The sequence below is a fragment of the Canis aureus genome, chromosome 34 (assembly GCF_053574225.1).
Source record: "Canis aureus isolate CA01 chromosome 34, VMU_Caureus_v.1.0, whole genome shotgun sequence".
Taxonomy (NCBI): domain Eukaryota; kingdom Metazoa; phylum Chordata; class Mammalia; order Carnivora; family Canidae; genus Canis; species Canis aureus.
In genome coordinates this window covers 27,144,545-27,161,799 of record NC_135644.1, presented here as the reverse complement: position 1 = coordinate 27,161,799, position 17,255 = coordinate 27,144,545, and the positions used below count along the sequence as shown (strand labels likewise).

Genomic DNA, 17,255 nt, shown 5'->3' with positions numbered 1-17,255 from the left:
TCCTCACTTCAAGGTAATTCTGAAAGCAACACAGTAAGTGGAGAACACAGTAATAATTATTCTTCCTCCAAATCTCTGCAGGAATTACGTTAGAAGAAAATGTGGCTACTACTCACGTAATTACACTTACTGACAAATGCTCCGTAATACCCAAAATGTAATTGAGGGCAAAATTCCTTTGATGATCAAAAAGTGACAACATTCTGGTACAAGATGGCGACCCAGGAAGACCCTGAACTCCTCCTTCATGGATACACCAGATCTATATCTATTTATAAAGCAGTTCCTCCTGAAGAAGAACGGGCGGCTGAATGAACAGCTTCTGTACAACAAAAGACCATAGAGAGAATGGCAAAAACATAGAGACATGGTAATGATGGGAACCCCCACCCTCAACACTGTGGAACTGCAGTAGTTCACTGAGGGGCCGTGAACAGGTTTGTCTACCTGGGGCACAGAAAAAATGCTGCAGTTCAAAAGACCAACTAGTATAAAAGATTAGCCCTTACAACTGCCACCGAATGGCAGGGGAACTGCTACGAGTCTCTCAGTCAGGGGCTGGTGAACACCACTGCTAGGTAGCCTTGATAGTGCAGACAAGAGCAGGGTCTGAGCACCACAGCTGGCCTACTGCCTCAGTGAGCCCCAGGTCCATGTCCCAACCAGCCCCAGCCATCCACCAAGGCAGCCACTTGCAGCACACACTAAGACACTCCCTGTCAGTGCTCACTATGGCTCCAGTCACCTTGTCAAGGTGACAGAGATACAAACTACCCAGGAACACTCCAGACCCACATCACTTCAGCTCCAAACAACTTGCCAGGGTACCACCAGTTTGTAGGGCCCTGGGACCCACAGCCTGCACCTAACCCAACAGGTTTCTCCTTCATGTAGCACCTCCACATAACCTGGCCTGTGCAACACTTCAGCTCCATTTGCCCTGCCAGGATTCCCTCTGCACAGAGCACCCTGGGATAACCTAGCTGACAGCTATTTCAGCTGTCCTGAAAGGATACCCTCTACGTAGGAGAGGGTCCCACAGCTGGCACTCTCTGACAGGAGAGCCCCAGACTTCTCAGTGCCCAATTCAGCTCTGGCCATCCAGTCAAGGCAGCCCCAGCACCCCCAGCTCACATCAGCCATAGCTCCAGCCAGCTAACCAAAGTCACCAGGCATAGTCTCACAGTTGGGAAAACCACAAAAAAAGACCATCCCTTCAAGTTTAGAATGAGCTTCTCTGCCTAATTCACAGAAACACTGAAAGCCACGCAAAGTGAAGAGATGAAGGAATATGCTCCAAAAGAAGGAATAAGATAATAGAAAAAGAAGTAAATGAAATAGAAATAAGCAATCTACTTCTACTAAAGAGTTCAAAGGGACAGTCATAAAGATGCTACCAGACTGGAGAGGAGAGTAGATAAACTCAGAAATAATTTCAATAAAGAAATAAAAAAACATAAAGAAGCAATCAGAATTGAAGACACAATAACTGAAATGAAATATACACTGGAGGGAATCAATTGTAGATTAGAGGATGCAGAAGAATCAATGATCTACTGGAGAGCAATCCAAGGTAATGGAAAGCATCCAAGCTGAACAGGAAAACAGAAGAAAAAATTTAAATATAAGGATAAACTAAGGCATCTCTTAGACAACATCAAAAAAAAAAAAAAAATCTGCATTATATGGGTCCCAGAAGGAAACAGAAAAGGGGCAGAAAATTTACTTGAAGAAATAATAGCTGAAAACTTTCCTAATCTAGGAAAAAAAAATAGACTTTTATGTCCAGAAGCACCAAAAGTCCTGAACAAAATGGAAACCAAGGTAGCCCACACCATGACAAATAATAATTAAAGCGTCAAAGAATAAAGGTAAGGACAGAAGCAAATAGTCACATACAGAGAAAACCCCAAAAGGCTGTCAGCTGATTATACAGCAGGAACTTTGTATATAACATGTCACTCCTTTCTCGCCTGCAAAATGCTGAAAGGAAAAAAACCTAAAGCCAAGAATATCTCTCCTTAAATTCTAGATGATAATCTTTCTGGGTAAAGAGTTCCCCAAACAAAAGTTAAAGGAGTTCATCACCACTAAGAAATGTTAATAGGACTTCTTTAAAGTGGAAAAGGAAAAGACTCCAAAAGTAGAAGAAAATTAGGAAAAAAAAAATTCATGAATTAAAAGTAAACACTTAAAAGCTAATATGAAGGTTAAAAGACAACAGTAGTAAAATCATCTATACCTAAAAACTAGGTTACAGGGCATCATAAAATAAAAATGTAAAATCTGACAACATACAAAATGAGGAGAATAAAGCTCTTTAAGAATGTGTTCAAATTTAAATGGCCATCAACTTAATACAGACTGCTGTATACTTAAGATGTTATATATAAATCTTATGGTAAACACAAAATAAAACCCTATAATAGATACACAAAAAAGAGAAAGCCAGGTAATGACTCTTAAAAAAGTCATCAGTCGGGATCCCTGGGTGGCTCAGCGGTTTGGCGCCTGCCTTTGGCCCAGGGCGTGACACTGGGGTCCCAGGATCAAGTCCCACGTCGGGCTCCCTGTATGGAGCCTGCTTTTCCCTCTGCCTGTGTCTCTGCCTCTCTCTCTCTCTCTCTCTCTGTGTCTCTCATGAATAAATCAAATCTTAAAAAAAATAAATAAATAAAAGTCATCAGTGATAAGGGAAGACCAAAAAGAAGAACTACAGAAACCAGAAAGCAATGAGCAAAATGGCACCACAGGGTACATACCTATCACAACTATTTCAAATGTAAATGTTAATCTAAATGTGCCAATCCAAAAACTTAGAGTGACAGAATGGATCAAAAAAGCAAGTCCCACCTACAGGAGTTGCCTGTAAGAGACTCACTTCTGACCCACTGAAAGTGAAGGGATAGAAAGAGATTCCATGCAAATAGAAGCCAAAAAAACCCACAAAAACCAGGGAAGCAATAGTTATCAGACTAAATAGATTAAAACAAAGACTGTAACAACAGACAAAGAAAAGCATTTCATAATGATAGAAGGTTCAATCCAACAAGAGCATATAGCAATCGTAAATATCTATACACCCAACACTGGAGCATCTAAATACATAAAGCAAATATTAACAGCCAAAAGGGAGAAATTGACAGTAATATGCCAATAGTACAGGACCTTACCACCCCACTTACATCAAAGGGTAGACCATCCAAGCAGAAATCAACAAGGGCACAATGACTTTGAATGACACATTCAAACACACGGACTTAACAGGTATATATAAAATATTCCATCCAAACGCAATGGAATACACACATTCTTTTCAAGTGCACATGAAACATTTTCTAGGACAGATAAAATGTCAGCCTACAGATCTCAATAAATTTAAGTAGAATGAAATCCTACCAAGCATCTTTTCCGAACACAACAGTATTAAACTAAAAACCAATTCTAAAAAAAAAAAATCTGGAAAAAACAAAAACATGTGGAGGCCAAGCAACATACTACTAAAGAATGAATGGACCAACAAAGACATCAAAGAGGAGATACAAAAACACATGGAGAGAAACGAAAATGAAAACGCAATGGTCCCAAATCTTTGGGACACAGCAAAAACTATTCTAGAGGGAAGTTTATAGCAATACAGGCCTACCTCAAGAAACTAGAAAAATCGCAATCTAACCATATACCAAAAGGAACTAGAAAAAGAATAAACCCAAAGTTAGTGGAAAGAAGAAAACAGTGATGATCAAGGCAGAAGCAGAAAAATTAAAAACAGGGAAAGAAACGAACAGAAAATATCAATGAAACCAAGAGCTGGTTCTCTGAAATATCAAGAATATTAATAACCCTTGAGCCAGACTCACCAAGAAAAAGAGAGGGCCCAAATAAAAAAATTAGAAGTGAAAGAAGAAAAGTAAAAACAGAACACAGAAATAATCCCTCCCATTGGTAGAATGCAAACAATACGAAATATTCATTTCTTCATTCTGTGGGCAATGAGCAATCTCAGACTGCCAGACAGTTGCCTGCTTGATGGCTCTATTATTTACCCTCAGATTGAAGGCGCAAAAGAAAATGTAGAGAAAGACAGTCATTTGGGAAGACAGAAGAATGGCTGATAAGCATGAACTCTCTTCTTACCCCCAGGCAAAGATGAAAGCAGTTAATTTTGGCTTAGCGTGGCTTCCAATGTCTGAGAAACTCTTTTTCCCCAGAAAAATTACTCTTCCTTGTGAAAGAAATTGATGTAATTCTACAAATAGAGAAATTTTAAACTTCATCACTTAGAATTAGAAAATTGATTCTTCTCCTTAAAGAGAAGAAACTAAGAAATCCATTTTTCTTCTATCATCAAAGGCTTCAACAATGACACTGGGGGGACTGTTTGGTTTATTGCCATCTTCCTTTCTCCATGTAACTTTCTTTTATTCCCAAATACTTAATAGGTTGTTTGGGGAAAAGAAAAAAAAATTGAATTATAACTTTTCTCACAGCCTTCTAATTCCTCTGGATCACCTGAAAAACTTCAATCCCCTTGTCATTGATCAAAGAAATTAAGTTACTTAACTGCAAGAATCCATTTCACAAATCCCAGATAAATACACACCATTTATGAAAAGATTAGCCATGAAAAGCAACATGTTAAAGAAACTGCATGGATCTTCTGAAACTTCATTGATTTGACTAAGTTGATTTATACTATATTCCATGTTCAGTAATGTAAAAGTAAATTTCTAGTTGTGTTTAAGTTTAAATAACTTACCCACATTGCATAACTGTAATCATAAAGTATATTAGTGAATGGATTAAAACCTTTCCTGGTAAAACACAAACCACTGCTTTTAGGAGATATGTGACACCTCATCTCAAAGGCCTTATCTGCTTTCATGAGGATCCAAAGAAACTTTTAAACAAAAATACTTCCTTCTAATACTAAGACATACCACACAAAATACAACTGGACATGGATGTATAAGATCATGTATACCTTTTTCAAGGACCACATGAACTTACAGGATATATAATATTTAGTAGCCTCCTTTAATTTCTTAGAATTTAATATAATGACGTTCCCTGTTCACATTCACTTAGCCAGTTATTTGGGATCATTGGCCTGGCTAGCTTGGGAAGGGCTAAGTGGGCATTATCTCTAGAAATGCAAAAGAAAAAGGCAAGGGTGGATTTTTTTTTTTTTTTTTTTTTTAAGGGTGGATTTTTAAAACACGAGATCTAGTGATCACCAGCAACAAATTTCACTGTACGAAGCTGACGTTCTCCCTCCTGTTTGTATTTCCCATCCTTTAATCTCATTAACTGCCCCCATGTTTTAACAAAAGGAATCAAATTCAAAAAGAAAGACCATCTAATTGATTATGCTTGGGATTTAGTCACACCTCTCTTTCTTCAATCTCTGGTCAATTGCTAATGATTTCCATCTTACTCTGGAGAAGCATGACCAGTGCCAGAAAAATCTGAGATTAAAGTTTAGCAGTCATGTGGAACCTGCTCTAGTCAAAGAAAGCACTTATTTCAATCAATATAAAGTACATTAGGTACCTACTATGTGCGGAGCACCGTATCAAATGTTGAGGATAACAGAAGCGTAAGACGTGCTCTTGTCAAGGAACTCAAAATCCGTGGAAGACAGGGACAAGCCCTTCTTTCCTCAGATAATGGAAATCGTATAAAAAAAGAACCTCAGAAGTGCTTTTTACCCCACTACTATATTTGCCTTTCAAAATATATTTTTGTGTGCGAGTTCCTAAACCAGCACGTACAGTTTAAGGATCAGGATGGCTACTGAGTCAGAGGTCGTGCTTGGCACTGGGGATGCAAAAAATAAAAAAGATGCAGTGCTGGTAATAAGTCCCAGAAGAGCAAACAGAGAATATGACAAATTACAAACTAGGCATTCGAGGTAAGAACAGCGAGAAGGTGCAGGGATGTGGTGCTCAGCAAGTCTTAAAGAGAAACAAACAAACAGCTGGATGGTTTAAGTACCAGACACATCCGGGTTTCCTAGAAGTAGAAGTAAGCTTTCTCGGAGCTAGGGCTTGAGCTGACTTAGAAAGATAAGGAGTTCGCAAGGCCAAGAAGAGGACAGGGATGAGAAACACCAGCAGGGGGAGGGGGAGGAGGGGTTACAAATGATCCTCACTTGTAAAGAGGGAGGGGAACTCCCTGGGGCTGAAATCAGGTGCTCACGAGGGTCGGTCGAGGGTCGAGGGTCAAGGGTCAGCAGACAGAGAGGGCAAGGGCACTGAAATGATGATATGTCGTCAAGGCAGGAAGTTACTTTGAACTGTTCCTATTTGTGCCAGAAAGCTGGGGATCCAGGCAAAAAAGTGAACGTTTAGGTTCTTTAAAGACAGCACTCAATGAACAACTGCCAAATTATGAGCCAGCAGAGAGGACAGCAGGAAAAGTGACTAAAAATGCGCAGGACTCTGAGTGCCAGCTGAGTGGTGCACACGACAAAGGGTGCAGGAGCACAGGGGAAGAGGAGCTCTTCACAGTAGTCAGGGAAGGACGACATGAGCCAGGCCCGGCTTTCCCATGAAAGGTGGCCAGCGTGACTCAAAAGGCCACGAGAAAGGAATCAGATATTATTCATAACCTACTCCCCCACAACTCTTGGCATATGTATCTGATTTATACAATAATTTTTCCCCCTGGGCATATGTCTATTTGGAACTTTTCTATTCTCTGGTGCAAATATAGCTTTACCAACCAATATCCGTACCATTAGTTTGCTGCATGGTCCTGAGTCAACCCCTTAATTACCGTGCCTTAGTTCCAACACCTCCAAGTACACAACACACAAAGCTGACGCACAGATCAAAAAGACAGAGCTCCAAAAAACATGAAATGCCAGAGCTGCATTTCAGACCACTCTCTGGAGAGAAAGCCTTCTCTGTGGTCCTCCCCACCAAAGCCTTAGACCGGGGTACCATCTCTTCCCCCTTTGACAGCTTTATCTGGGTCATACATGTATGTCTACTTCGAATCCTCCCCTGCTAGCCATCTACCATAGCCCATGGCCCCTTGCTAAATCTTTAGGAGAAAACCAAGGGAAAAGCTCATTATGTCTCCACGAGCTTGTGCTCATTCCCCTCATGGCCCTCCTGGGCATCAGCCAACTGTGTGCCTTGCAGTCTAGCCAGAGGGCACCTGTACCATTCCCCACAGTGCTTCCGCTTGCACAGGGTACCACCTGTCATCATCGCCGGATTTTATTTCTCATTCCCAAATAAACATCCACCCAGGCTAGTCCAACCGACTAGGTCCTTTCATCTCATTTATGACTCCGTTCATGCTTTCTATCTTCTGAGAAGACCCTCCCATCTCACTGCCACAATTCCAAGCCCCTAGATGGAGTTCAGTGTCTTCCCTATACCTCCCTATAAACCTCAACCAGAGTTGCTACTAAAGAAACATTGAGGAGATAAATGACAATGTCTTTGTTCCACTGCTTCCCAGAGCCTAAAGGAATACCTAGTATCTGTATACATACTATTTGAGTGAATGTTGATTGTATGTCCACAATCCTTTATCCAAAGTCCTTTGAGTTGGATGTGTTTGCAGAATTTGAAATTTTTTATACTTTACAAAGGCAGTAAGAGGCCTACACCCTATTTATGTGACACCCTAGCGGAGTCTGAAGGATACCCCACAACTAAACACACTTCTGTAGTGAAACACATGAATAATGGGATAAATAAAAGCTATAAATAGACCCAATTCAAGTCAAGTCTGACTGCTAAATGAGTTCAGGTGTTCTGTCAAGTAAGTGAAGAACGGTTTGGATTCTCAAGTTTGGGGATTTCTCAGTCACAGATCAGGGATCATAGACCTGCCTATACTTTGAATAATCTGAAGGTAAGGAGAAGAGAGATCATGGGATGTTGGAACCACATAGATTACATCACAGTCCTGTTTTCCTTCACAAGAGAAACACTGAGGACCACAGAGGAAAACTTACTTGTCCAAATTCACAGGTAATTAATGACAAAGCTAATAACAACATCCGATTGCCCTGTTTATGTTCTAGAATTCTTCCCAACAAGACACAATGAAATATGCTCCACTCTGCATTAATCTCATGTCACAACATGTTAATTTCATGGTCTTTCTTCACATCCTCAACATGGGTAGTCCCCGTGATAGTCAGCTCTCAGGGACGGAGAATACAGTCCCTCACACCTACAGCCATATAGAGAGCTACTGTTACCAGTTAACGCCTACAGAAATTCTGAAATCTTTTAGAGGTTAGACCTTTACAACTGAAGTCATTTTAGTAAGAGAAAGAATGGTTTATGTTTGGCTTCTGAGAGAACTTTAAGATAATACACTGTTTCCTTCAAGAGTGGCATGTGAGAAAATTTGAAGTAGTTCATGGACAAAACTTTTTCATCTTCACAGCCAATATCCTATTCAATGGTGAAAAGCTGAGAGCTTTTCCTCTAAGATCTGAAAAAAGACCAGGATGTGCACTCTCGCCACTTTTACTCAGTATGATACTGAAAGTTCTAGCCACAGCAATCAGACAAAAAAAAATTAGAAAAGAAATAAATGGCATCCAAACTGGTAAGAAAGTAGTAAAACTGTCACTATTTTTAGATGACAAACTACTATACATAGAAAGTCCTAGACTCCTCCAAAAAATTATTAGAACGAATGAATTCAGTACAATGATAAAACACAGAATTAATACACAGAAATGTGTTGTATTTCTCTGTACTAATAATGAAGTAACAGAAATTAAGAAAACAATCCCATTTACAGTTACACCAAAATGAATAAAATACCTAGGAATAAACTTCCCCAAGGAGGTAATAGACTTGTACTCTGAGAACTATAAAGCACTGCAGAAAGGAATTGAAGATGGCACAAACAAATGAAAAGATCTATCATAACCGGAAGGATACTGTGAAAATGTCCACACTATCAAATCAATCTACAGATTCAATACAATCTTCATCAAAATAACAATGGCATTTTTCACAGAACCAGAATACATAATCCTAAAATTCATGTTGAGCCACAGAAGACTCTGAAGAGCCAAAGCAATCTTGAGAAAGAAGAAGCTGGAGGTATCACAATCCCAGATTTTAAGACCTACTACAAAGCTATAATAATCAAAACAGTATGATATCAGAGTAAAAACAGACACATAGATAAATGAAACAGAATAGAGAGCCAGAAAGAAACACACATACTTATATGATTATTAATCAAAAACAAAGGAGGCAAAACTATACCATGGGAAAAAGACTTCAATAAATGGTTCTGGGAAAACTGGGCCACTTTCTCATACCACAGACAAAAATAAATGCAAAACAAACTCAAGACCTAAATGTGAGACCTGAAACCACAGAACCTCCTAGAAGGTAACACTGGTAGTAATCTCCTGGACATCAGCCATAACAACATTTTTCTAGATATGTCATTAGGCACTAAAAACAAAAGGAAAATGAACCTTTGGGACTAGTCCAAAATAAGTTTTGCACAGTGAAGGAAACCACAACAAAATGAAAAGGGAATCCAGTGAATGGGAGAAGATATTTGCAAATTTTATGCCCAATAAGGAGTTAATACCCAAAACATAAAGAATTTAGGTAACTCAACACCAAAAAGTAAAAACAATCTAACTAAAAATGGGCAGAAGACATGAATAGACATTTTTCCATAGATGACATACAAATGGCCAACAGACACATGACAGGATGCTCAACATCACTAATCATCAGGGAAATGCAAATCAAAACCACAATGAGGCATCACCTGATACATGTCAGAATGGCTAGTATCAAAAAGACAAGAAATAACAGGTGCTGGTGAGAATGTAGAGAAAAACCCTCACACACTATTGGTAGGAATGTAAATTGGTACAACCACTGTGGAAAACAGAATGGATGTTCCTCAAGAAAAGTTAAAAGAGAAATGCCATCCAATACAGTAATTCCACTACTGGGTATTTACCCAAAGACAATGAAAATACTAATTCAAAAAGATATATGCACACGTATAGTTATTGCAGCATTATTTACAGTAGTCAAGATACTGAAGCAGTCCACATGCCCATCAACAGATGAATGAATAAAGATAATGTGTGTGTTACACACACATGCACATGCATATTATGTACACATGCAATGGACTATCACTTGGCCATAAAAATGAAAGAGACTTCACCATTTGCAACAACATGGATGGACGAAGAGGGTATTATGCTAAGTGAAATAAGTCAGAGAAAGAGAAATACCATATGAATTTACTTACTATGGAATCTTAAAAAAAAACAAACAAACAAAAACAAATGAACAAAAAGAAATGGACGAGAGGGGAGGGGCAGCTGGGGAGATGGGCAAAATGGGTGAAGAAGAGGTATAAGCTTCCAATTATGGAATGAGTAAGTCAGGGGAATGAAAGGTACGGCACAGGGAATATGGTCAGTGGTATTGTAATAGTGTTGTATGGTGACGGTCACTACAACTGTGTGGGCACAGCATAATGTAGAGACTTCTCGAATCACTATGTTGTACATATGAAACTAATGTAACATGGTGTGTCAACTAGGCCTCGATAAACTAAGTTGGAAAAAACCCAAGTTAAAGAAAACATTAATAATGGTGCTAGTACCACTTGGATATGGAAAAAATCATGAAGGTAGTATGTGTATAAATGAATTTAGTCTCAGCAGAAAGAATGCCTTTCTGTGAACTCTGTTCTTCAAAATTCAAAAAGGTATATCCGATATTTGTGTAACTTCACTTAACATTCGTAACAGGAAGACTTTAAACATTTTTGTGCCATGGCCCACATCAGGCATTACTGATAGATAAATGGATGCAGCTGCTCATGGCAGAGGTGACAACAGTGCAGGAAGTTCTGGTCCCCCTGGGTCCTGTCTCACTGCTGGAGGTTTCAGAGAACAGGTATCTCAGTCACTTCTATAATCTAACACAACAGACTTATCCCAGGCAAGTACTCCTTTCTGACATAGTAAGGGAATTGGAAGCACAGCTCTATTCCCTGCTAGGTAGGATACATGTGTAGCATGTCCTCATCCCTCCACTCCTACTGCAATGCATATGGAACCATGCACCTCACTCAAGCCAAGACTGACTCTATTCTCAGAGATCTGTGTTAAAATTATAAACATAATTTCTATTATTGAGATTCTCATTAACGTAACATAGCAAACGGTTTATATATTATTATGTAGTCAGGCCCCACTAAAAAAAAAAAAAATACATTAATACCACAGTTGTCAGAGGGAAGGACAAAAAGCCTAGGAGAGATACACAGCCATCCTCTAAACTGAGCTCTGAACAAGAGGTCTCTGGTCTGGCATAGTGCCAACACCTGGAGAGAGAGGTTCTACTAGAGTTTGAAACAGCTGACAGCTACATGGGTCTCATATGGGAGGAAGAAGGTCTTGCTCACTGAATGCTGGGCTGTTACAAGGTTTAAGACCCTAATACTTGGGGATCCCTGGGTGGCGCAGCGGTTTGGCGCCTGCCTTTGGCCCAGGGCACGATCCTGGAGACCCGGGATCGAATCCCATGTCGGGCTCCCAGTGCATGGAGCCTGCTTCTCCCTCTGCCTGTCTCTGCCTCTTTCTCTCTCTCTGTGTGTGACTATCATAAAAAGAAAAAAAAAAGACCCTAATACTTGAACAGCACCCAATAATGGTCAGCCAGATTCAGGTTATTTTGTCATGAAGTCAGTTGACTACCCTCCTCTAGTCTGGATCTCTAAATTCTGGAAATCAGTAGGAAAATATCCTTCTTTCCCCCTCCACCTCCATATTCCTGTCCCCAGCCACTTAACTAAAGGCTAATAAAACAAAACAAAACAAAACAAAACAAAACAAAAAAACACCTGAAAGAAATTAATGAATATGAAAGAAAATTTCCCTAATGTTATGACTCTTCCCTTTGTTCAAACCTTAATATAATACACACTAGTGACATAAAATCATGAAACAGTGGATATTAACTTGCTCCAGGAAATAAAAGTTGTCAGGTTTCCATACACAAGGCCATTGTGCTTAGGAATTGAAGTGTATGCAGTTCCCTGGTAAGCCCAAGGATTACTTAGAAGTAGTTTATGTTTGACACACATCCTTTGGAAAACCTACTCTAACAAATATTTCCTAGTCCTCACCCCGTAAAAGATGCAGCTAAGCCAGCAAGGATTTTTCTATGATTATGTTTTAACACTGGAAGCCATCACAAAATAAGCAAAGCTAGAAACAGCGAAACAAGAGTGTGTCCACCCAGTCCTCCGGTGGGAAGTGAAGAGGGAAACAAATGTTAGTATCTGAATGAAGGATCAGCATAAGGAGAGGTGAAGGAAGGCCAACTGAGAAGCACACGAGCGGCCTCCAGCACTCATTGCCAATGAACAGTAAATACCCGTGGCTCTGTTACTGAACACTTACTACACGCCAGTCACACGAGGTGCCCAACACACGCTATCTCACTTCATCATCAGAACTCTAAAGTAAAATACTATTACCACCAATATTTTTTTAATGATGGAATTGATGGAAGTGATCAAATCAGGGAGTACGATCACAGAGCCTGAGACGTGAAGGAGTACACTGTACTGCCTGGAAGGGCCCATGAGCAGCAGCACACAGCTGCACAGAGGGCTAATTCACATCAGCTTCTGTGCGCAGTGCTCCGGCCCCGAGGAAAGCCACAGCAAGGACGGAGAAAAACATGTCCCAACAAGGTATTTTTTTAGCAACCAAACATAACAAAGGAACAGTATCTACCCTAACTTCTAAATGTATTTGCCTATACAATCTGAGTATGCTGCCTTTTTCAAAATTTCTAGAGTACTGATGATAGTGAAGTGTACCTGTCACATAAATGACAAACTGACACTAAGTTGCAATGAAACATAGGTAGACTGTGAGCTTCATGAAGGTGAACAGGGCTCATGCTGCTTAGGTGATGCAATATAGGTCCAAGAAGCGCTGGTTTTTAAATCCATGAGCAGATGACCACAGTCTGAGAACAACACAACTACAGTTTCTGCATATAGACATCCTAACAAGGTATAACACTGACAGCTGAGGCTCCAGAGAAAGGACTTCTATCCTGGAGAGGGGACATACTATGGGAGACGCTTGGGAGGGGCGACTAGAGGTCTTCTATCAGACCAAGGCTAAACAGTGCAAGGTCCACCCATGTAAGTTCTCTCCTCACACCACAATGAAGACCAGACACAAATATGTCCACAGAACTATCAAAAGAGGAAAAGAATACTGCCAGAGAAGTAGCAAAAATCTAAAAAGAAAGGCCAGGGACTAGATACAAGACTCTTTAAGAAATGAACCCCTCTTAAGCTTGCAGGAGGGAACGTCACCTAAAGCAAATCATCGGAAACAAATCATGGCATCCTGTTTGGACAGACTGTCAGCATCCTGGAGGCAGCCGATTTCCCCGCCTGGGAGGACTCACTGATGCCATTTCAATGTGAAATCTCAAGAGTATAGTCCCTGACCCGAGAGGAGTGTGGCAATCACCTGCGGCCCCGTTAGAAAAGGAGGTTCTCCATTCTGACCTCCTAAATCAGAAATTCTGGGGCAGCGGGCCAAGCATTCTGTATTTCTGGACTAATCTGACATATACTCAGGTGAAGAACTATTGATCCAGACAAACCTCTTCCTTTGGTTGACACAGAATTCACACAGGTAAGTTGAGAAAACCATTTTCCTTCTCACCAATTCCAAATTCAGTGTCAACCTAAACCTAAGAAGTAAATTCCGGAAGACACTACTGAGAAGTTTTCAGATGTGCAAATGGACTTAATTCTCATTTCCTGTACAGAAACAGCATGAAGTTCATTATTAGCAGCAAATAAATGTTCCATTCCAATGAAAATACTAAATGCAACATATTTTTATACTCATGGTTCACTTGAGGATCATATTGCTCCAGAACTATCTGGTCATCAATTTTTATCATGGACTCAGAAACTCAAAGGACGCATAATTATAATGACCTTCCTAAGATAAGATATTCATATATTTAAATGAGGTACATTTTATATGCAATAATTTCAAAAATATATATTCTTTTAATGACAGTTCCTAAAGCTGGTAAGAAAGGGAAATAGGTACATCACACCCTGGGGTGAGCAGGATATTGTAAATTAGTACAACTCTTATGAAAAGCAATTTGGCAATATGTGTCAAGCCATAAAAACCTCCACACTCTTTGACCTATCAGGTCTACTTGTTTTCAGATTAAGAATTAATTCCCCCAATGAAAAAGTTATGTGAACAAAGGTACCTACTACAGGCCCCAAATGGAAGAGATGGGATGTCTGAAATATGAAGATGGCTAATAAAAACATCATGTGACTACGTAAAATAAAAACAGACTATGTAACGTTAAAAGACACACTTGAAAGTAGAAGATGATACAGAAGAGTATCTCTACTGTGATTACAACTGAGGCAAAAACATATGCAGGGGTGCACCCAGGAGAAGTGGGAAGGCTCGCGGAAGTTAGAACATAAGGGCAAAATTTCTCTTCTCTCTACTCATTTCTGTTTTGGTGTAGTGATGACTGAAATATTAATAATAACCCTGAAGGGTTCAAACCTATTCTGAGTCCAGATAAAGTGATTTCCATTTGTGCGCGTGCGCATGCCTGTGACCATTCATGCAAGGAGGAGGACCACGGGGAGAAGGGGAAAATATCAAATTAGTCACTGCCAAGGGACAGTAACTGACTTAAAATGAGACACAACATACCGTTACCTCCCACTAAAACTCAAACCACACCACGGAAGAGAAGTTCAACCCACAGAATTTTAGAAACCACAGCCACCTCAATGATGACGTAACAGGAAGTCAATCAACCAATCAAACAGCCAAAAGTAGTCTCTCTTCCTCTACTCTTTATGATATTTTTCGGCGAAATAACATTAAACATGGGACAGGTGATACAAACTACCATTTGTTGAGCTCAATTTTAAACTGAGGACTCTAATTTCAAATGGACTCCTCTATTAAGTGCAACTGATCTTTCAGAGCCACTTGGGTTTATGCCTGTGACACAGTGAATGTGCCTGCAACACGAATTCTTACAAAGCCCAAATCCCACGTTTGTGCCAAGCTCGGCTTTCATCATGCAGGCTTGCTTGGAGCTGCTCCAGCACAGCCGCCGCTGGACTACTACCATCCTGGCCTCGGGGTATTAGTTTCCTCTTCATTTGGGGCAAGTTCTGTGTTGCATGGTTCATTATGACGCCAATCCTCCTCTAAATTGTTAAAATGAACAAATTAAAATCAGATTTTCAGTTCCAAGATGCTCAAGGATTATTGGGGAGGGGGTGAGTAAATGGAAGCCAATGTGCAATTCCAGGCAAAGTTCAGAAATTCATAAATCAGCAAAACAATCTCCCTGTTGCAGATAATTCTCAAGGCACTTGATGGCACAAAGTGCTAGTCAGTAAGCTCCCAATGATTGAGAAACAATTACCAAGAAAATGTTCATGACTCCATCAGAAGAAGGAAAAGAAAAAGAAAATTAAAAGAACGGTCAGGTAACAACGCATGTATGTTGACATTTAATCTAAAACATTGCTTTTAACGAACTCTCTAAGGGTATGGGAGCCAGATGCACTCTGCTGTCAGAGAAAAAGAAAGGGAAAAACAACATGAGCTACCACGAAGGCATGCCAATTTGAATTACTGCACACGAAAGCTATGGTAAATTACCCACTTTCCTCAAAGAACTTCCTATTCTCTGGCTATGTTGTTCAGGAAAATTATGATTGCCCCAAGAATCTCAATCCTTGAGAATTCACACGTTATTTCTTTCATACTTCAAGTCCAGGATTCCAACGAGTCCTAGGAGTGGAAAATATCTTTTGAAAATAATATATTCATCTAAATATATGGCATTTTCTTATTTTTCTGGAACAATTTCAGACATGTCCTCTGAAAGGAGACTTCCGGTTGAGAAGACAGAAGTTTATTTAGGTGATGGGAGAGGGTCTGCTGTAACATCCACTTTGTGGGTAGATGCGGGCATGTTCAATTTAAAACAACAGTATCCTCAATGCTTTCACAATACAGTGTGCTTCCAGTAAAGTTCAACAATGTGTTTGTGGCTGACGTGAATATATGAAAGTCAAGAGTAAGAGTTTACCGTAGGGGTCACAGGTTAACAATGACTGACCTATGCTTCTCTAACTGCTAAGATAACACTATTTCATAAAACTTGCTTATAAGAGGACCCGCATTAGCCTACTCTGGGCTTCCCGAATTTAAACTTGACTAATTCAGAAGGTACAGCCTGCTTCTTACAAAGAGGTGAATTCTGAGTGGGCAACCTGATTCTTTTCTCAATAACCTAAATTTAAGAAGTAAAAATATCTAAAATAACAAAATTCACCCTTAGATTTACTTGAGCATTCTTCTCATCTTAAATCTCACTTGTGAGAAGAACAAAGGAGGAGCGAGGGTGGGAGGAAGGGCAGGAGAGGAAGATGAAGAAATGAGGGAACGAAATATGGACCAATCAAAAGAAAAGCCAAAGAATAACTAGTCTTTTCCAAAAATACCCTTTTTTTTTAAAGTGTTTATTGGGGGCTTATACTCAAGCACCAGGGAGGCGGCGCCAGGAGCAGATGTCCCAGCCCAAAATATTCTTCTTTTTCAACCATCATTTCCTCTTGTGTAGCTAAAATATAATGCCATTACATTCCACCTACTAGCCATAAATCAAATATAGATGCTGATAGCTTGATGTATGATTCAAGGAATAAGTATGATTCATGGAACAATGTAGATTTAAATATTTCCCTTGCCCTTTTAAAGACAGCAGAATCAGGAGGACTCGGAGAGGATCTACTACGTTAGATCAGATACTTACCGTTGCTTACCATACGCCTGGCCACTTCCCACAAGACAAGACCAAAGGCCCAAATATCAACTCTCTTGTAAGAATCGAAACAGTCCACCTGGATGGTTTCATCTAGAACTTCAGGAGCCATGTAGCGTTTGGTGCCCACACGGGGGTTGTTCCCCACATCGAGCTGATTGGTACTCTGGGAATGCATGACTGCCAGGCCTACAGGGAAGAAGACAACAGGGTGGGTCAGGTCACTTGCTTTCTCACAGAGGGTTGCTGAAGAATGTCTACACTGACCCCAGTCAGAGGCGCCCTCTTGTGGTATTCGTGGTCACTGTGCCACTGCCCCCAAGTCATTGGTCTCTTGTAGGG

At 40.1% G+C, this 17,255-nt stretch overlaps 1 protein-coding gene and 1 long non-coding RNA gene across 5 annotated transcripts in view; one reads left to right on the top strand and one right to left on the bottom strand.

The window, feature by feature from the left end:
- LOC144304778 (uncharacterized) overlaps positions 1-218 on the top strand; it is a 114,341-nt gene extending 114,123 nt beyond the window's left edge. Inside the window, exon 4 of the long non-coding RNA XR_013371750.1 lies at positions 82-218. This is a non-coding gene — a long non-coding RNA (uncharacterized LOC144304778). The remainder of the gene's footprint in view (positions 1-81) is intronic.
- ACVR1 (activin A receptor type 1) overlaps positions 1-17,255 on the bottom strand; it is a 127,309-nt gene that overhangs the window by 2,208 nt on the left and 107,846 nt on the right. For all 4 annotated transcript variants that reach the window (XM_077883335.1, XM_077883332.1, XM_077883333.1 and 1 more), the window contains one exon: positions 16,905-17,102. In XM_077883335.1, the coding sequence (XP_077739461.1) occupies positions 16,905-17,102 (198 nt within the window). The remainder of the gene's footprint in view (positions 1-16,904; positions 17,103-17,255) is intronic.